The following is a 21,149-nucleotide window of genomic DNA, read 5'->3' as shown; positions in this document are numbered from 1 at the left end:
TTGTGTGGAAGGAAGCACTGCAACAGTAGAGAGACTCAGCACGTTGGCTCGCTCCTCGCCCTCCCATCTCTGGCTCCTTTCTGTTTTCTGATTTCATTCATAAAATGCAGCACCACCATTTTCACTCCAGCCTCATGTTGCTAGGCAACTGCTGCACAAAAGGAAGGGGGGGCCTGTCTGTGCTCTCTTGCACATTTTATCTTAGTTGAAGGGACCAACTCCCCCATCCATCCATCTGTCTACTTCTCACATGTCTGCACAGTTGACCAGTTTATTTTCATATATTCATATTTAGCAGTTAAACCCATATGCAGCTTCAATTGTCCTTTAACAGCACTCTGTACGGTGTGGGGGGACTGTGATATGTAAGTTACAACCAAGTATAAGCAGAATTAGTGATTTGGTTTTTGAGTCCGTTTTACATAACCGTGGTGGTGTCGTGTGAGCCCAAATGATGGTGTCAAACCCTGCAACACCTGAGAGATCTCGTATTCATAGAATGGATGTTTTTTTCATACCATAAGGTTTTTTTGTTTTGTTTTTTTAATTACCAACACAAGGTGAAATTGTTATTGAAATTAGATATTTAGATGCAAATCCATGTGAAACCGAGCCTTTTGAAGGTCCCGTTCATAAAAGGACTCTCGGTCATATGCTAGGCTAAGCCTGCAGGTGTTCCAGGTGCTGGGGTGGATGTGCTGTGTTGAAGGAGGCTGTTGGAGGGTTTCGGTGACTGTAAAACATTCAGAGAGACGGTATCTCTCTCTGAGTGTTTAGAAAGACCGTCTTGTTTCCTAATATTATTTCTCACTAAATACACTCATCATTTAACGCACGGCGGTCTGCGAAATGTTTAGAAGTCCTGCCAGCCCGACCGCGCCGCGCGTGCGTTAAATTCTGACCAACATTTCTAAAAATAGCTCGCGGTTGACGTCACTTGGCCAAACGTGTATCAGTCGCTTGGTGGCGGTGGGAGTGGGGGGCTGAAGAGGGTTTTTTTTCTACCTGCCAATCGTTACTCAGAGCCAATGGAAATCTTCACATTGGCCGAGATTCCCACGGTTCGCCCTCATCGAGCCAATGGAGGACGGAAACCAGGAAAAGTGGGCGGGTATGTCGTCGGGAGGAAAATAATCGGTGACGTTCCCCTCACTCGCTTTGTGTAGGGCGGTAGGATGGTGCCGCTCTTGATGGATAGCGAAGAGCCAATCAGTGCCTTCCGTGGGATACCGGCATACATAGGTTGCCAATCCGCGGGCTGGTTGCAGCTGTCAATCAAAAACCGGTTCTGGCTAGTAGGCGGGACGTTCAGTCGACTGTAGTTCCGTCATCTCGCTCGTCTCCGAGGCTACGGGGGGCCAATGTTGATTTGGGTGAATTCCCGTCGTCGTCGGACCCCGCCGAGGTTTAATTTTTAAAAGCTGGGTTTGGTAACAAAAAGTGGCGGCTCTTGGGCTGAGAATATCGCGTCCCCGCCTCTGGTGTCGTTTTTCTTTAGGCTGGGGAGAGGTGGGGAGCCGGGGGGGCTCGTTCGGCGGGGGCTGCAAGGAGGGACAGGCGAAGACTGGATCCTCCGTGTTCAGGCCATCTGCGCCGAGCTCGGCCTTACGGTCCAGTGAAGCCCCAACGACCGAGATACCTCAAAGGTATCCTCCCCGTGGATTTGAACTATATATCGGTTGCTGATGACTGAGGAGTGAGTGAGCCCGCTTTACCATCTCGTCTCGCCCTGGCACCGCATCAGCAGCTGCCAGGCTATTAAAGACCAAGACCTCGGAGTTAACGCTTGGTGCTTTTGGATTTAGAAAATACCGAACAGACCTAATCGAGATTAGATCGGCTTGAGAAGGCTGCAGGGCGGCCAAAAAGCCACGGATCGCCCGCTGACAGGTTGTCATCATGGGCAACGCGCCCACGGCCAGGAAGGGCAGCGAGATGGAAAGCGGTGGGTACCGTCGCCTGTACGCTACACATAACACATTGCTCTGTTCCAGACTCACGAAATCACCAGAGACGGTGTGACACAGCGGCTATGTTAGCTTCAGTTAACATTCCATGCAGCGGCCTATTTCTGCTGTCTGATTTAAAAAGATCCACTCATCCTGCTCAGTCCTTAAATAAGCCTGTGTCAGGATAGCTTTCAAGAACCCAAATTAGGCAGCTACATTTCAATTAACTAACCTCATAATATAGAGACAGATGAATAGGTGCTCAGTAGTAGTATTCCGCTTTGAACAGAGCTTTTTCTTTGGATTCAGTTGATGCTGCTTTATAATAAAGCAGGTGGTAGTACAGTTTCCATAGCCAAATCACTTCACGAGGTGCAAAACAACCAACAGCTATTGTAAGCTGCAAGAATCTTGGCAACTTCACATCCTCTTGTACTCAAATCTTGGCGAGATCACAACAAGCTATGTGTCAGATATTTCCCAAACGCACAGTGCCTGTTGTCTCTGGAAAGAGATGCTGCTGAAAGTGTGGGGGCTATTTTGTTTGGTGAACCCCCTTAAGGTTTGCAGATTGACACTGAGCTAGTCTGATTGTCTGCTGTACTGTAAGTCCAAATATAGAAGGATGAGTGTGCTCATGTCTGGGGTTATACTTTTGTGTTTGTTTTTAAATTCATCATTTTTGAAATAGCAATTTACTAGGAAATGATATGTAAAGGTTTATTTAGTTATGTATGTGTCACAAACTGGAGTAAATCTGAATACTGTGATGGATTTCTTTTTAAGAAAATCAAAGAAACAGTTATTCCAAAAGGCTTAAATGCTTGACATTTAAATCAAGACATCTAAGTATATGGCATAGCTACTTGGTATAAATGCATACCGGTCACTGAGCAGCTGACACTTTTAGTGAAGGTGAGAAGGGAAAGTGTTGATAGTTAATAGGTCAACAAGTGTTTTGAAATGTGTCCTGGGATTTAAGCTTTTAAATGAGTATACTTGTTCATGAGATTTCAAGTTCAGGTATTTTTTTTTGCACTTGAGAATATTCTGCATGTAGTTTTCAGACTATCAGCCATATCTGGACTAATTGCTGTACATTTAGAAAAATCCCAACAGCCTGAATTACCTTACAGACAGATAAGACGATCAGTGTACGTCTCAAAACTTTCTACACGCTGACAAATCATCCATGTAGCCACTGGGTCTTTGTGAGTAATAGTTATGAGCAGGTGGTTTTACGATGGATATGAATAAAATTTGATTTAATTAACAATTTTTAGTCAGACTCTGTGCTGTTGACTTCAGACAATAAAGTAGGTGTTCTGTTTCTTTATTTTGCTGTTTTTTCACTTTCTGTATACACACAGATGCCCCACTAAAGCCTTTCTTATGTAAACACTGGTGTGTGTTTTTTCCACAGTCAAGGAATTCCTTGCTAAAGCCAAAGAGGACTTCCTCAAAAAGTGGGAGAATCCTGCACAGGTTAGTGTGTGTACTAAGTCTGCCCACTAAGCTTCAGAAATATGATACACAGGATTTATTGTTTGTACTTTAATCCTAACTTTGTTTTCATGTTAGAAAAACAGAATTTTCACTCCCAATTCTGTATGGCCAAAGAAATATATACATTACTTCTGTGTGGGCTGCTGTTTTTGAAAATGCCAATCATAACTACTGAAATTTCACTTGTTTCATGTCTTTATTGTTTATTTGTTCAGTATTACCAGCTATCACTTTATGCAAATCACCGAAAATTATAATTTTAATATATACAGATGGCGGTATAAATACATTTGTTTGTAAATAGCATCAGTTTTATTGTTTATTGGCTATTGGTTAGTGATGATGCTACTGTCTGACTGTTTTTAAAATGCAAGTTACTGTTTCAAGTAAACTGTGACATAAAACAACTCCATATGTTTTGTAATATTTAATGCTGCAAATTTATATTCAGTATACATATTTCATATTGTATGCAGTATGAGTAAGAAAGTTAGAAAATATCCCCAGGGCAATGTCAACTGTATCAACCCTAAAGCTATGTGTGTGTGTTTGTGTGTGTGTTTTTGTTTTTTGTTTTTTTTATTCACTTGTTTTAGATCACCTAATATTCTTCATAGACATTAATTAAACCATTAAATATACATAAATCTGTATCAACATTGTTTTAATTTATACTGTATATAATTTTCGCCGTATGTTTTGGGACACTGGCTTATTTTTTTTAGTATTTATTTAAGCTTATTGAAGTTAAATGATGAATTTGGGGTTAAAAAATATACTGAATTTTTATTCAGTTTTATTTATTATTTTCAGATTGTCAAATGAACAAATTAACACAATGATAAAAGGGCCCATTGCAATACTGTAATACTGAGCAAAGCTCATCAGTACTGCATTTTTTTAAATTGGTCTCAAGGATAGCTTGTTTCACTTGAAATGAGAGCTCTTTCAAACACATGTTATGGGTTCATAGCTCCCAAATGCATGTACCACACTTGAAATCATCTCCAAAACGTTTTTATTTTTTAATCTACTTCGGAAGAAGTAATGAAGAAACAACCCACAGCTGTCAGTGAAACAGGTTATGTAGCAATGATCCAATTACACTTGAGCAGCTCAAACTATGGCACTGGGTATAAAAATTGCAGTGAAGGCAATATTTTTGTTTTGACTTTTGAGATAAAGCTGAATATCTAAGCCTAAATCAATATTTATCACATATGTATGCAAAAACGTCTATGACAGTATCTAAAAATATATGAGTGTTAAGAATGATTTGATTCTATGTAGGAAAACATCAATTATTTATGATAAATAAGTTTCTGGGACCATCTGAGCCTGAGAAACAGTTCAGGTACCACAAACATGAGTAAAAGTTTTTTCTTTATTGTTCTTCAAATTTACACTGTATCCTGTATGCACATGTGTATTACTTTCTATTAAGAAATTATAAACCATACATACCAAATATATTAATTTATATATATTATCTATTGCATATTTGTTTATGACATGTGCAAAGAATGTATACCATGAAAATACAAGAATTAGTGGTAAATGTGAGCACACGAGTAGCTGAAAATAAAAACTCGCTACTGGTGTGACCCTAAATATCCCATTTTCACAAAAATCAGCTAACCATTTTTGTTTTGTCTGTTCAGAACACTGCTTGCCTGGAGCAGTTTGAGAGGTTGAAAACCCTGGGCACGGGCTCATTTGGTCGTGTTATGCTGGTGAAGCACAGAGAAACAGGACAACATTATGCGATGAAGATCCTCAACAAGCAGAAGGTCAGTCTGGGTCAGGGGTCACCAGAATCACAGAGGGATTGGGGTGTTTAAATGCGCTCCCATCCATTTTTTAGTTTGTCTTCCCACAGAAAACAGAAATGTAATTGATGTGAATACTGCACTCGGAAGATTTTATTCTTTTATGCATTTTGTTAAAGGCCCTTCAAATACAGGTGAAATTATTATCTGAACCCACTTGTGCTGAAAGCAGAGATTAGTTACAGTGACAGAGCAGAGGTTGTCTTTACGTGGATAACACCAGAGTAATTTTAATATTCAGTTAAAATAAATCTTTGACTTAATCTGTGAATAAAATGATAATTAATCCACAATATAATTATATTATGGCTTAATTATCATCTTATTGATAAAACACTGAGTTTGGGATTTTAGCAAGATCAAGAACACATGCCTGAGAGAGTGAGAGAGTGAATGTACATGAACACAATGGTGTTGTTTTGCTATGGCTGTTTTCACAAAAAAGTCTATGTTGCACTTGTTTCAGGGAGGTGGGCATTATACTTTTATTTATTTATTTATTTATTTATTTATTGCCTCTGCATACACAGCAACATACTGTTGTACTGAAAATTAACTTTAGTAAACAATTTAGATGGAGTTTTTGGTCCACAGGGTCATCTCCCAGGGTAAACCCAATACTTTCACAGAAGCTAAACTACCATCGCATCTATCTAAGACAGACCAAATCACTTCAAGGAGATAGGGTCCCCAAACCATTTTAAAAATAGCCTCTGGCCCCATACAAGCCATTTTTGCACATGCAAATAGGGCAATGCGATGAAATAACTCCCTCAGTTTTCAGAGAACTGGGGTTACCCTGGTAAACAAACATTGCCTTTTAAGCTTTACTTGGTATCGCACTATTGGAAATGTAGCTCACTCCCAAATTGCATGCTCTCCTGCCAATAGCACCTCGAAGGCCGACACCTCACACCAACCCCAACGTTCAGCTAGCAGGCCTCATTAAGGCCTGAGCATGCAAGTGAGGACGCAGTTACATCAGAACAGTACAATTTTAAAAGTGTGTGGGATGCCCAACTAGCAATAACAAAGATGTAATCCACAGAAACACCCTTAACAAGGCCCCACAAGGAAGCCATTTCTCTGGTAGAATGTGGATGCTGGTGAATGCTGGTTGCACTGGTAATCATGCCATCACTATAGCCTCCACCATCTAGTGTCACAGCCCTAATGAAAAGCTAAGCTAGATTCCCTAAACCTCGGCACAAAGGCAAGTGAAGGGACTGCAAACAGGAACTATGGCAAGATACCAAAAAATCCCTGAAGGCCTAAACTTGCCTTTGTGCCTCAGTTTAGAAAATTGCCATCAGCTCTTGCTAATTTATATGAGTCTCTGGGGCCAGGTACCTCTGACAGCCCTCCCCTCAAAAACAGCCTTCTAACCTTTCAATCAAGCATCTGTTTCCTCATAACCACCATACATAAGAGGACACTGGTTATGAACAATTATGGGTCACTCCAGTGAGACATAGCTACCAGATATTTAGAGAAATTGTGACTGGGACTAAGTTCAGCCTTGGGGTCTTTGATCATATCCCCCAAGCAAGTGCAACCTGAGCTGGGTATGTTGCTCAGCTTCGCTGCAGTGTCAGAAAGACAGGGATCGGCTTTTGAGGCCCTGGGCACTTGCAAATGCGACTCCAGGATTCTGTCTGCCCATGTGATGCCTTTGCATGTTTGACACCCACATAAGTGATTCAGAGGGGTTGGGGGGGGGTTCCCTGAGATATTCAACCAGCAAAAGCAACGTCCCTAACCTTGCTACCACTACCATTTCCCTGAGAGAATGCAGTGGCACCCATAGGCACCAATTTTCAGCTTGGACAGCTAGCAAATAGCTATACAAGCACAAGCTCACTTGATATGCTGACTTGATAAGGTGCAGAATTGCAACAACACGATGACTGCTTACTAGAAAAATATATTGACGTAATTAAAATATAATTAAATAAAAATATTTATGTTAGTAATCCTGAAACCAGAAATGTTCAGGGAATACCTTTCACAACTGGATCTGTAAACTGTTAAGTGGATAACCTTGGTCCAGGATCACTGGTTAAGCTCTAATGATCTTCACAGGGAAGAAAGCAAGAATGCCTGGTGTGGGGCCAGGGCTTATTATAAAGGGGGTCGGGCGAGCCTGTGTCCTTGAAGTGATTGGTCTGTTACAGATGGAAGTGGTGGAATTGGAGTATCTGTGATTGGTCTCGCCAGAGAGGCCCAAGTGGCATACCAAGTGAGGTTTAAAAGAGAATACTATTTTAACCAGGTGCTGCCACCTTTCCGATGCAGCCTTGGTGTAACTGGTGATGTAGAATATGTTCATAAGTCTTCCCAGCCAAAAATCTGCCACAAACTCTTGTTTCCTGTTAAATTTTGCACTATCCGCCTTGCAACCTCCTTTCATCTAAACTACTTCTGGAGCTGATTTCCCATGAAACCCCAACACGTTTCATAGTTATTTTAAAGTTCAAAGACATGGCACAATAGCACACTGGCCTATAGTCTTAATTATGGAGGGAAATCTTGAGAATACGGACTTCAGGTTGTTTTCGTAAATGCCACAGATGTCTTGCTGTACCTGGAGTGTCTGTTTGTTAAAGTTACACAATTTTGGAGACAGTAATACTACTGTCTTTTCATAAAGAAGTAATGTAATAAGTAAGAGTCTTTTTATCATTTGGTGAGCAGCTGAGATATGATTTTGAATGTCAGCAGAAGGGTACAGTGAAAGAAGTTTGTTGGAGGTGTGCAGTCTTTTGCCTGCAGCGCTTCATCTTACAGCTCACTCTGGCTGTTGCTTCTTGTTCCATTACTTTCTGCAGTATCTCAAACTGATCTGCTGTCAAAGAAATATGTCAGTTATATTGTTTTGTTGATCCATTTTTAATGAATGATAACAGTAACAAACACAATGCATTTCCAGCTGATACTTCATAATAAAAGCAAACTCATTTTTCAAAAGTTAAATGGTTTTAATGGGAAGATGCAGCAATAGGAAATGTTCGGTTTTCATTATCAGTAACTTAATACAGCATTTTTTCCAGTAATGGTGCCACAGACACCCATGTTATAATCCTCCAATTGCAAAAACACTCAAATATTGTGATGATTGGGCCATAGGCAGCATCATATTACTTCAACCTGTGAGAGATGTCTTAACAGATATGTATTTAAATGAAAATTGCTAGTTTCATATTTGCCTTAAATTTCACACTCTTGTCTTACTGGGTAAAATGTCTCTCTCTCACTCCCTCTCTCCTTCTTCTTTCTGTCTCTCTCTGCCTTTCAGGTGGTCAAGCTCAAGCAGATAGAGCACACTCTAAATGAGAAGAGGATTCTTCAGGCTGTCAGCTTCCCTTTTCTGGTGCGGTTAGAGTACTCATTCAAGGTATGGATTATTTTAGGTGTGTGAGAGCACACATGCCTGTGGTTGTTTGATGACAGCGAGTGACTGCTTAATTTCTCACACAATTAAAATAACAATAAAAGAACTCTTTAGCAAAGTTTCGCTTATTAATTCATTAAAAAGCCACAGACAAATGTTATGATCCATTCGAAGCTGTTTCTTAGCTGCCTGATTAATATATATCCATCTTTGTGCTGGTCTCAACCAACTCCTGAAGTTACTAACTTGCCACTAAATACTATTTTCAACTGCTAGTTGTTACTTTGGTCACTGCTGGCAATGGTCAGTGCTTTGTTTAACATGTGTTATGCATACCTGTACTTAAAATGATTCTGAAACAATAATAAGCAGAAAACGGCTAAAATTTGTTACAGATCCGATGATGGTTTGGTTACTCACACACAAATTAGTTAATTCAAAAAATAATTTGCTTTATTTATTCAAACTATGAACTAAGTGGTCACATTAAGTCTGCATGTTTTTGAAGACCTCTTGGAAGTGTTTACAAGTATCTTTGGCCAGCAGATGAGAAGCCTATTTGTAATATTTTTGAAAATTGAGCACCAACTCTGATTGTTTTAATGATTAAAATTAAATAATTTATAGTGCATTAATCTTTCAGTCTACTACCCCTTCCATCACCACTGTCAGTCCTGTTGAGTTGTATGTAAGTACATGGTGAAGTTGGCTTTAGATGTCACATGAGCGTGTGACATGGACGTGCACAGACTAATCCTGCTGATGGCTATACTCCAATTAATGCCTTATTCAGGTTAAGCTGTTTAGATGCACCTGGAAAGCCAGGGATTGACTATCCTAGACACCTTAAATAAACCTATTAACAGAATATTCCGGTCCACGTGTGTTGTCCTACAAACAGGAGGAAGAGTCAACAAGAACAAAACATACGCAGTGTGATTTGTGTTAGTCTGTTACACTACTTATATCTTGCAAAACTGTGATATAAACAACACACAATATACAAACCAGGCCTTCAGTAACGTTCCTGGGTTAAAGTACTTTATTATTTATATGGCAATACTATAAACAATAGTCAGTTAATGCTAACTAGCAAAATACCAGCTAGATTAAACAATTTGGTAACTGGTGAAATTGCTCTTCTCTTTTTTAGCTCACATAATTGAGTTTTAACTCCTGTATATGTGTGTACCTGAAGTGCATCCATACATGGGCATGCTTTTGTGTGTTTGTGTGAGTGCCACTAACCTTCGTCCTCCTTTCCGCAGGACAACACTAACCTCTACATGGTGATGGAGTATGTGCCAGGTGGCGAGATGTTTTCCCATCTACGGAGAATTGGCAGATTTAGGTCAGTGTTTGAATAAAGTTTATATCCAGAAGCATTTTGTGGATTGCTACAAGAGTAAACAGTGGACTTTGAAAGCATTTCTGTTATCTTGTATTCTACATAGGCACAAAGCACAACAACTCTAGAAAAGTTTGGATACTGTGTCACAAAATAAGATTTAAAAACCTTTTTTCCCCAGAAGAATTATTATACTATCCATGTCTAGAGTTACATGACATTATAACTTAATTAACAGCTTAATCCAAAGTTGCAAGATGATCTGGCTTATCCCAAAGCAGCAAACAAATGTCATGCTATTTCAGATTATAGTATAATGTAGAGTATTGCTTGCCTACATCTTTTCCATGTATTAATTCCCATTCAGTATTCTTTCTTCTATCATGTCTCCTAACCTACGGCAGTATTTTCAGCTCTTCTCATCTCTATGCTAGACTCAAGTCATCTCTACTGTTCGATCACCAAACAGATCCCCTTTTGTCTCGTTGTGTTTATGTGCAGTGAGCCTCACGCTCGGTTTTACGCTGCTCAAATCGTTCTGACCTTTGAGTATCTCCATGCTTTGGACCTGATCTACAGAGACCTGAAACCTGAAAACCTGCTCATAGACCAACAGGGCTACATACAGGTAACAAACTTACTGTTAATTATTTATCCTTCACAGACCGTGCTGATGAATTTGTGTTCCATAATTATTATGTCTGCAACTGACAGTAATTTTTTTTAGCACACATTAATCCATCTGTTTTATTCCATTTATCTAACATCTTTTTACTTAAATAATTTAAAAATATCATCACAGTAAGAGTTTTCTAGAGCTCTAAATTAGAATATGTTATGCCACGTACAGCTCAACAGATATGAGGACATTTATTTTCAGTGTGAGATTCGTTAACCTTACAAAGGTATTCTTCAATCTGGAATCGTCTCTGTGTGCTGGTGTACCACCCTCTAGTGGCGAACTGTTGCATAACAGCTGGTGACAATTTCCCTTGATGCGGCTGTTTTTAGTGCCTCTCTTTCTTGCTGCCTTTCATGTGGTGTTATTTAGCCTATTTGAATTTTCTTTCTTTTTCTTTTTTTTCTTGTTTGTGTTTTTTTTATTCTTTTTTTTTTTACTCACTGTCGTTGTCATTGTTCTTTGTCCCCTCTTAGGTTACAGATTTTGGCTTTGCCAAACGTGTGAAGGGCCGGACCTGGACACTGTGTGGCACCCCAGAATATCTGGCTCCAGAGATCATTCTCAGCAAGGTGCGCTTGGCAGCCAGCTGAACTAACTTTAAGCTTGGGGTAGAGGCTTCTTCGTTTTTTAAGGCTAGGATTATATTCACTTGTGGATAGCTGTAGGTACCTCATAGGAAAGATTGTTTCTATTATACATTTTTACAGTTTGCTTGGAGTCCAACTGGAAGACAAATGCATAACTGCTGGTTTTTCTTTCAGGACAAGTCCTAAAAATCATGTGAAAATATGTGAAGGTCCAATAGCTTACTTTGCTTACTTGCAAACTATAATACCAGCGTTACACCCCTGTGAATTTAAAGCTGATCACACAAATAATCTGCAGTAATATACAGTCATATAAATAATCCTAGCAGGACATGTTTTAGCAGTACTTTTGACAAGCAAATTGCGGTTCACTCTACATGTGCATATACGCTTTAAGATACTGGGAGCGTTGTGACACAAAAACATTGCCCATCTGTCTGTATCAGTCCCACCCCAGATGCTCTATGAATGTGTGTGCACACAGATGAGAAGTTGTGTACTCCTGAGTAGAGAACACACAGGTCTCTTCAGTGTTTGACATATGTTAGCAAAACACTGATGACAAAACTCATTAAGAATATTGTTGTTTGCACAGACTGGCAGCATCCTCATTAGATGCCAGGCTTTGGGAAGCTTACGTGCCAGCAACTTCAAAATTGTGCAATAAGTATTAAAAGAACATTTAAAGCGCTGCAGTTTGTATATAGAGACATTTATGGGCTTTGTAACCCTGGTGGGTTGTGATCTATAGACTCTGTGAGTGACAAGCAGGTTCAAGTTTCTCTTTCTTAAACACCAAAATGATGGGAGAGTATTTTCACTGTGCTCTCTGTAGCTCAGGTCACTGGAAGACTGCCACATTCACATTCCTCATTTTTTTCCCCAACAGTTGAATGTAGGATCAAAAATTGCTGTCAGAGATGGGTGGAGGCGTTAAATAAGCAACTTTTAAATGGTACACAAATAATTATATAAAGTAGTTCATCCAAATGGTGTTGAATGGTAGTGCCCAATATTATAAACAATACTAAATAATGTGGCTAAACTTTTAATTCCAATAAATCCAAACTATAATGTAAGTGAGGTTTCCGCTAAATGACTGAATGACTTACAAATATATGTTTACAATCAGACAGGAAAAGTCATTAAAGCAATTATTAAATCCAGTGTATATAATAAAATGTACCACAAGTCACCAAATTTAGTCTTAACAGACAAGCTTTTTGTCTCAAAGGCATCCCAAGATACTCCTCACAACAAGAAGTGAACATATCATTATCGAAAACTGACATATCATTATTAAAATGGAGCTATTCTCTTTATTTCATGCTCTGTATTTTTATTTTTTTGGATTTTATTATTGTAGTTTTGCATGATTCACAGTTCGAGGTAATCATTTGTCTTATTCTGGGACTTGGTGCAGCCCCTCAGTTCCTCCACTGTGACTGAAACAAGTTTTCACTCCTCTCCCTTTGAGACCACCCTCGCTTTAAGTCAACTCACAAATGAATGATTTGAATAGCAGGTGGGTGGGGCTTATGTGCTCAGGCAAAAGCTGTGTATCTGAGATGACCACTCTTGGTGTCTTTGTCATCATGCAGATCCACAAGCTTAAACAGAGTGCCAGAAACTGGGTGTTGGAAGCTGTCTGAAGCCTTATTATTTTAAAAGTTTGGCTATGCTTAATGTGAACGTCGAACATTGTAGCAGTACATATCTGCACTTTGCATTAGGAAAACATATTGAGTGTAAGATATCTTGGAAAGCTAATATGTAGTTAGATTGGAATAAGGATTGAATAAAATTGAGTCTCTGAGACCATGTATATAGGAATTCATTTGGGACCTCGAGTGTAGTGTGAGTGGACCTTTTAAAGGTTTGGTCCAAGTACTCCAACCATGTGTACTAACTATGATACAGACACGTGTAGACACAAGCTGTCCAGTAACTGACAGTAACTAAGGCTAACAGGCTGTGAATGCATCCTTACTGTGTGCAGCTTTATATAACACTTTATAATCTGGAGATACTGAGTTGACAATTAATTATGTGGAATAAAACAAGCCACTTTATTGATTTGTAATTTTACTGTAAATAACAGACTATCGAGATAGTTCATTATTTATTTTCTGGGGGGGGGGGGGGGGGGGGGGTTTCTGGGGAATTGGTGCATTTGTTGATATTACTCGTGTGCACAGTTCATTACAGACATATGATGAAATATACATTTACTGCATCATTTTATATTTTAACTTAAATTAACTTAATGTTTTTTCTTTCTTCTTCCGTTACTCCATCCTTGTCATGCCCCCCGCTACATCCACCAGGGGTATAACAAAGCAGTAGACTGGTGGGCATTGGGTGTACTCGTCTACGAGATGGCAGCAGGGTACCCGCCTTTCTTTGCTGATCAGCCCATTCAGATCTATGAAAAGATTGTTTCAGGGAAGGTGAGTTTGACTGTCTGATTAGCATTTTGTGCTAATATTTAATGCTTTACACAAGAGAACATGACTCATGATGTGATATTAGGTTGTTTTTTTTGTTGTAAAAATGTATTTTAGTTTACTTTGTATTTAAATTTCAGTTTTAGGTTAATCCTGAAAGAGTTTTGGGCAATATTTTTTTCTTTTTTTTTTGTGGTAGAGTGGGTATGGTGTAGTTTCAAAAAATGTGTTTTTACCACAGAAACACGGACCAAGTAGAAGCATCTGTTTTGATCTGTTCAGCCATGTTTTTCCTTTGTTGGTCTCTGAAAATACTCTGTGGTTTGCATTGTATTTGTTCCACACACATTGTTGTTTCCAGATGTGTAAAAAGCAGCAATTTTTTTACGCCATCATATTAGAGAACCTGGCAGTTAGAGCCTTGATCCAGCATAATAAATCTGATCAGGGAGGATGTAAGAGGAGCATATTTCCTTTATTTATTTCTTGTATATTTATAAGGGGAGTATTGTGATAATTTCCAGTTCCATAATTTTATATTTGGACTTTAATAGAGTTGTGTTGCATGATTCAGATTCCAAAATAATCCTTATGTATTTTATAACAACCATTGATACAGCACCTCAGTTCATCCACTGTCTGAACTAAGCTATTTTGGCTCTGCCTCCTTTGAAGCCACCCTCTCTTTAATTCATCTTTCCTCTGATTGGCTGTCCACCTCACACAAAGAATTTGAATAGCATCGTGTTCACTGTACCTGAGGTAACCATACTGAGACTATCTGCTATCTTTTGACATCATGCAGATCCAAAGTTATGTTCGCTTGTGTATGAGTATTTTAGTAAACTCAACTTTCACTGTGTGGCAGTTTGAACCACTGAAAACAGCTTTTGAAAAATACCTTTGAGGGTGAAAATTTTTTAAATCTATATATCTGCATTTATGTGTGGACAAGGAACATTTAGGTTTTTCTCTCGCAACATGAAAGCTGTGCACCTTTATCTCTCCCTCTCTTTTTTTATGTCAGACTGTGTGCCTTGTTATTGTTTGTGGGCTTTTTATTGGCCAACATTTCTTCATGGTTGGGTTATATCACCAACTGTCACTTTAGCATGAAATTGACAGTGTCTAAGATTTTTTTTTGCATTTAAACGTGGATGGAAATCAACTTGGATTAAAAAAAAAAAGTACCTGTGTATGTGTGGATGTAGCCCAAATGTGGAAAAAATATTTGAAACTGGGTGGTAAGAGCACTCTGGGCCTTCCCAGCAATTTCCCACCAAGGTCAGACCGTCCAATGATCAGAGAGATTGCAAAGAACCAACAAGCTACATCTCAGACTCTATAGGTTTAAGTTAACATCTTAAAAATTAAAATTCATGAGATTAAAAATAGAAAAAGACTGAGCAAGTATGACTTTTTTGGAAGAGTTGCCAGAGAAAGCCACTTCTTTCTAAAAAGAACAAAGCAGCACAGCTTAGGTTTGCAAAACTGCATTTGAATAAGACTTCTGGGACCATCATTTACTAATATGTGCATGGAAACATTGGTATACTGCACAAAGAAATGAGGAAAATCAATGTCAGATTTATGACAGGTGCACACTGACCAATTTTTCTTACCACCATGTATATGTTAATAAATCAGCCTCATTCTTAATCAGCTGCTTCGGGGTGAAACATAACTCGGGTGCTGAATAATGTTTAGCCTGAGCTAGTCACTGTGGATCAGTTGATATGAAAAAGACAAACTACAGGAAAAAGAAGAAATTAGGTGGAGGACATGGACCACATGATCTGTCAAACCCAGATAAGAAACGCACGGCAATAAAAACAAACAAAACAAAAATACGCCTCAAAATTCTCCATCATCTGTGGTATAGTGTCAAAAAAGAGAATATTAGAAGATAAGTTATGACATCAGACAATGATTGAAGTTATTTTTACATATGTTTTATTTTGAAGTTTGTTTTTTAAATTTATTTATTTAATTGTAATTCTGAGTATTTGGGGCCTTACGGTCAACTGTAAATGATGACTGAATAATAATAATAATAATAATAATAAGTAGCAGTGGTATAGTAGAAGTAGTAATACTCATTTTAAAGACCTATGTCATGCACACAGTCTGAAGGACTTCTAATTATGTAAAATACAAACCTACGAAAACATTGATAAATCTGTGCGTGAAATGTTGTTGTGAGTACAGACTGTTAGACACATAAGAACAAAGCGGACAAGTTTGGCCATACAGGGAGTGCAGAATTATTAGGCAAGTTGTATTTTTGAGGAATAATTTTATTATTGAACAACAACCATGTTCTCAATGAACCCAAAAAACTCATTAATATCAAAGCTGAATGTTTTTGGAAGTAGTTTTTAGTTTGTTTTTAGTTTTAGCTATTTTAGGGGGATATCTGTGTGTGCAGGTGACTATTACTGTGCATAATTATTAGGCAACTTAACAAAAAACAAATATATACCCATTTCAATTATTTATTTTTACCAGTGAAACCAATATAACATCTCCACATTCACAAATATACATTTCTGACATTCAAAACAAACAAACAATCAGCGACCAATATAGCCACCTTTCTTTGCAAGGACACTCAAAAGCCTGCCATCCATGGATTCTGTCAGTGTTTTGATCTGTTCACCATCAACATTGCGTGCAGCAGCAACCACAGCCTCCCAGACACTGTTCAGAGAGGTGTACTGTTTTCCCTCCTTGTAAATCTCACATTTGATGATGGACCACAGGTTCTCAATGGGGTTCAGATCAGGTGAACAAGGTGGCCATGTCATTAGTTTTTCTTCTTTTATACCCTTTCTTGCCAGCCACGCTGTGGAGTACTTGGACGCGTGTGATGGAGCATTGTCCTGCATGAAAATCATGTTTTTCTTGAAGGATGCAGACTTCTTCCTGTACCACTGCTTGAAGAAGGTGTCTTCCAGAAACTGGCAGTAGGACTGGGAGTTGAGCTTGACTCCATCCTCAACTCGAAAAGGCCCCACGAGCTCATCTTTGATGATACCAGCCCAAACCAGTACTCCACCTCCACCTTGCTGGCGTCTGAGTCGGACTGGAGCTCTCTGCCCTTTACCAATCCAGCCACGGGCCCATCCATCTGGCCCATCAAGACTCACTCTCATTTCATCAGTCCATAAAACCTTAGAAGAATCAGTCTTGAGATATTTCTTGGCCCAGTCTTGACGTTTCAGCTTGTGTGTCTTGTTCAGTGGTGGTCGTCTTTCAGCCTTTCTTACCTTGGCCATGTCTCTGAGTATTGCACACCTTGTGCTTTTGGGCACTCCAGTGATGTTGCAGCTCTGAAATATGGCCAAACTGGTGGCAAGTGGCATCTTGGCAGCTGCACGCTTGACTTTTCTCAGTTCATGGGCAGTTATTTTGCGCCTTGGTTTTTCCACACGCTTCTTGCGACCCTGTTGACTATTTTGAATGAAACTCTTGATTGTTCGATGATCACGCTTCAGAAGCTTTGCAATTTTGAGACTGCTGCATCCCTCTGCAAGATATCTCACTATTTTTGACTTTTCTGAGCCTGTCAAGTCCTTCTTTTGACCCATTTTGCCAAAGGAAAGGACGTTGCCTAATAATTATGCACACCTGATATAGGGTGTTGATGTCATTAGACCACACCCCTTCTCATTACAGAGATGCACATCACCTAATATGCTTAATTGGTAGTAGGCTTTCGAGCCTATACAGCTTGGAGTAAGACAACATGCATGAAGAGGATGATGTGGACAAAATACTCATTTGCCTAATAATTCTGCACTCCCTGTACATGCACAGCTCCACGTTTGGAGAAAACCAGACACAGCATAATAGCACGTACACCTCAAACCATTAATCAACTCTGTGGAGGGGTGATGTGTTTTGTTTTTCTGTTATTGTGTGCTTATTCTAGAGTCAAATGTGACACCATTTTTCCAACAAAGGAAGCTTGGTTGACCAACGAGAAAGTCATCTCACACACACGAGCAAATCTAAAACAGAAGGTTCAAGGTGTTGCAACGGCCTAGTCAAAGTCCATACTTAAACCTGATTGTATTACTGTAGCTGGAACTCGAGAGCTGTGCACAAATGCATGCCAGCAAGCCTCAATGAACCGAAGCAACCGTTGTAAAGAAGAGTGGGCTAAAAATCCTCCACAACAATGTGAGAAGTCTGGGAAGTCTCTCGCAAGACAATTACTGGAAGTTATTGCTGGAAAAGCTGCTTCTACAAGCTACTGATTCATAGGATGTACTTATTTTTTCCCAGAACTACATAGAGCCATGTCATTGTATTATAAGAATCTACCAGTGCTTCACTACAGAAGATAACGAACCCGAGAGCCTGAATCTCATCACTACATGAAGTTATCACTGGTTCATTCCTCATTTTGTGCTCTGCCCTTAGGTTCGTTTCCCGTCTCACTTCAGTTCAGACCTGAAAGACCTCCTAAGGAACCTGTTACAGGTGAGAGCAAATACCGCAGGCATTCAGACGTTTAGGTTACATTTTATTTTTTTCTTTAACGTGACCGTGAGGAAAAATATGTTTGTGTTATTTTAAGGTGGATCTCACAAAACGTTATGGAAACCTCAAAAATGGGGTCAATGATATCAAGGGACACAAGTGGTTTGCAACAACTGACTGGATTGCCATTTACCAGAAAAAGGTATGTTTTGGTGAGTGTACTGTGTGGCATGTGAGACTTTTTCTTCCCTTCAGTTTGTTTTATAATAGTTTCCTTTATGTGACTTTAGGTGGAAGCTCCCTTCATCCCCAAGTTCAAAGGACCAGGCGACACCAGCAACTTCGACGACTACGAGGAGGAGGAGATTCGCGTCTCCTTCACTGAGAAATGTGCCAAGGAGTTTGCTGAGTTCTAGAGTTAGAGAGCAAGAGAGGAAGAAAGAAGGAAATAGGGAGAGTCAAAGGTAGGCTGGTCAAGTGGGAGACATAAGGAGAAAGTACTGTCTCCTGTCCAATCACAAGCACCAGCTACAAAGAGGAAAAATCGGATAGAGAAGGAAAAAAGAGCAAGGAGACTGATAACCAGCAGTGTTGCCTTTTCTGTTGTGTTTTTGTTGTGTTTTATTTATTATTCTGTCTTATTTATGGATCCCTTTATAATGAAGGTGTGCTTCATGGGTGTTGAGAATCCAACTAATTTGGAGTTGCCTCTACACATTTTCACCCGAGATCTTCCCTTTTCCTTTTCCTTTTTTTAAATCCATCTTTTAGACATATTCACACCGCAGCAAAGAGAAATCAGTCTGTCTGTGCTGATCTAGTCCAGTCTCTTAGTCGTTACATGAAGACTAATGAGTTTTGTGCAAGTTTAGGTCTCAGTCTGGACAAAAGTTTCTTAAATTTTAACCGACAACTGGCTAACATGCTCTTTGTTTTTTTTAAGCAGGAAGGGCATGTAAGTAGCAGGTTTAATAAGTCTTGCACACATATGTACTTTCAGCTTGGATGACTTTACATTTTGCAGTTTTATCTCAATTTTTCCTTCAGAATTTAAACTTTTACCCTTTCATATCATAGACACACGACATAACTTAAGGCTTGATGGGCCAACAAAAAAACCAAAAAAAAATTAATGCATTGTGTGTGCAAAATAAATTTCATCGAGAGACAGATGATGTTTTAAGGGGGAAAAAAGTCAGTTACGTTTACTGTGTAACTATCCATCTACCGTTCTTATCATTGTTAGAATTAGTGCATATCTACGGTACTCCATTTTAAATGTTATTAGATACTAGTGGCTCCAATGATATCATGTCACGCTAACAAACAAGGAAATACGAGTAAGGGGATGGAATTAACTCAGTTTTTAAGGGTGTTTTAAAGAAACACTGTAACGTAATGGTATCTCAGGTTTGAACATATCACTTAATAGACATTTTATTAACATACAGCGTTAGGATCAGCAGGTAAATCTGTGATATGGATTTGGGAATTTAAAGTTCTGGTTCAAATTAAGAGAAACAAAAGGGAATATTCAGACTTTTGGTTAGCGTCTTCCACAGTTTGCCCTTCCAGAAGATTTGATTTTGCTAACTGACTCGACAACTTTGTTTTCATGAAAGCACTTCCTGTCTCGGCTCAGAGTTTACGTAATGGCCACAGTGATTCTGCTTACTGAATCAAGCCTTTGGCCCTTGATTACTCCAACTGAAAGAGACCGCTTGAGGCAAACTACCTTGAACTGCTTCCGGCTGGTGGCCTTCAGAGCATTTTGACCAGGCACTGATGGCAGTTTGGATAGTGCGCTTTTATGGTCTTCAATGGAAATATGTATTCATGTTCACCTCATCTTATTACCCATCCCTTTCTTCTTATCACTTGTAAAGTAGGACCACACTCTATGTGACAGTCTTATATGTGACAGCAGCTCTGTTACTGTTTATGTGTTTTAAACATGCACAGTTTTTGTTCCGTTTTGTTTTTTGTGTGTTGGTGATGATGTAAAGATGACTGGCACTCCATTTAACAAGTTAGTGAAAGCTAGAGCTTCTGGCGGTGAATCGAGCTAATACTGAGAAGAGAGAAAAATAATCATAGCGCACGGTATACAACCTGCTGATTTGAAGAATACAACAAATAGCACTTTTGGTATTCAGTGTCTCCTTGGCTCCTGAGCTATGGTCACAGAATATTTCAGCAATGGCCAGAGAGGGTCGTTACTGTAGGATTTGTTCATTCACAATTTATGAGATAAAACAAAGTGACACTGATGTTCGTTTCAGACATCAAAATGCCTTCTTTATTGCTGTAATTTAATGTGCCACAATAATGATGGTTTCCTAATTTGATTTATACAGGCGCTTTGGTTTTTCTCCCATCGTTATAAACTGGATAATATAAATTCACATACTTCCCTCGAGTCTGAAACAGTTCAGATAGCAAAAACATATATATATATATATCAAGCATTTTCTCCAGGATACACATTTGTTATGTGTAATGGTTTGTGTCTATCATTTGTAATATGGAACAATAGCCCCCACAGCTAATTGTCCACTTGCCATATTTACTTATTTATTCTATCAACACTCTTTTCCCACTCTGTGCGTGACCCCAGATTTACAGTGTGGTAATTTATTTAAAAAAAAGATCAATTTGAGAATGTGCATCACAGAAGCACAGTGTCAGCTGAAGGTCTTAAAGGACCACTCCGGTGATTCAGCTTTACTGTTTAGTAAACTTGCATCAGAGGCTGCGTTATCTTATTAGTGCCTTGCATGGGTCAAGCTCCAAAAAACAAAGTCCTACATCTCCCACATCCTTTAAATTCTGCATAAATGTACAGTTTGTAACGCAGGCTGTTTGTGACTCTGCAAGGCCTGTCAGAATTACACGGGTGATGTGGTGTATTTAATTTCCTTT

At 39.1% G+C, this 21,149-nt stretch overlaps 1 protein-coding gene across 1 annotated transcript; it reads left to right on the top strand.

The window, feature by feature from the left end:
- Positions 1-1,102: 1,102 nt before the first annotated feature.
- On the top strand, positions 1,103-20,915 carry prkacab (protein kinase, cAMP-dependent, catalytic, alpha, genome duplicate b). Its single transcript, XM_040004871.1, has 11 exons — positions 1,103-1,945; positions 3,373-3,434; positions 5,117-5,245; positions 8,580-8,678; positions 9,944-10,026; positions 10,525-10,651; positions 11,179-11,274; positions 13,620-13,742; positions 18,168-18,227; positions 18,325-18,429; positions 18,518-20,915. Exons 1-11 carry the CDS (start codon positions 1,900-1,902, stop codon positions 18,641-18,643), a joined length of 1,056 nt encoding a protein of 351 aa, XP_039860805.1. The 5' UTR covers positions 1,103-1,899; the 3' UTR covers positions 18,644-20,915.
- Positions 20,916-21,149: the final 234 nt, after the last annotated feature.

This window comes from Simochromis diagramma, unplaced genomic scaffold (assembly GCF_900408965.1).
Source record: "Simochromis diagramma unplaced genomic scaffold, fSimDia1.1 OVJJ01000487.1, whole genome shotgun sequence".
Lineage (NCBI taxonomy): Eukaryota > Metazoa > Chordata > Actinopteri > Cichliformes > Cichlidae > Simochromis > Simochromis diagramma.
Note: the sequence above shows the minus strand (reverse complement) of the source record. Positions and strands in the feature narration are given on the sequence as shown.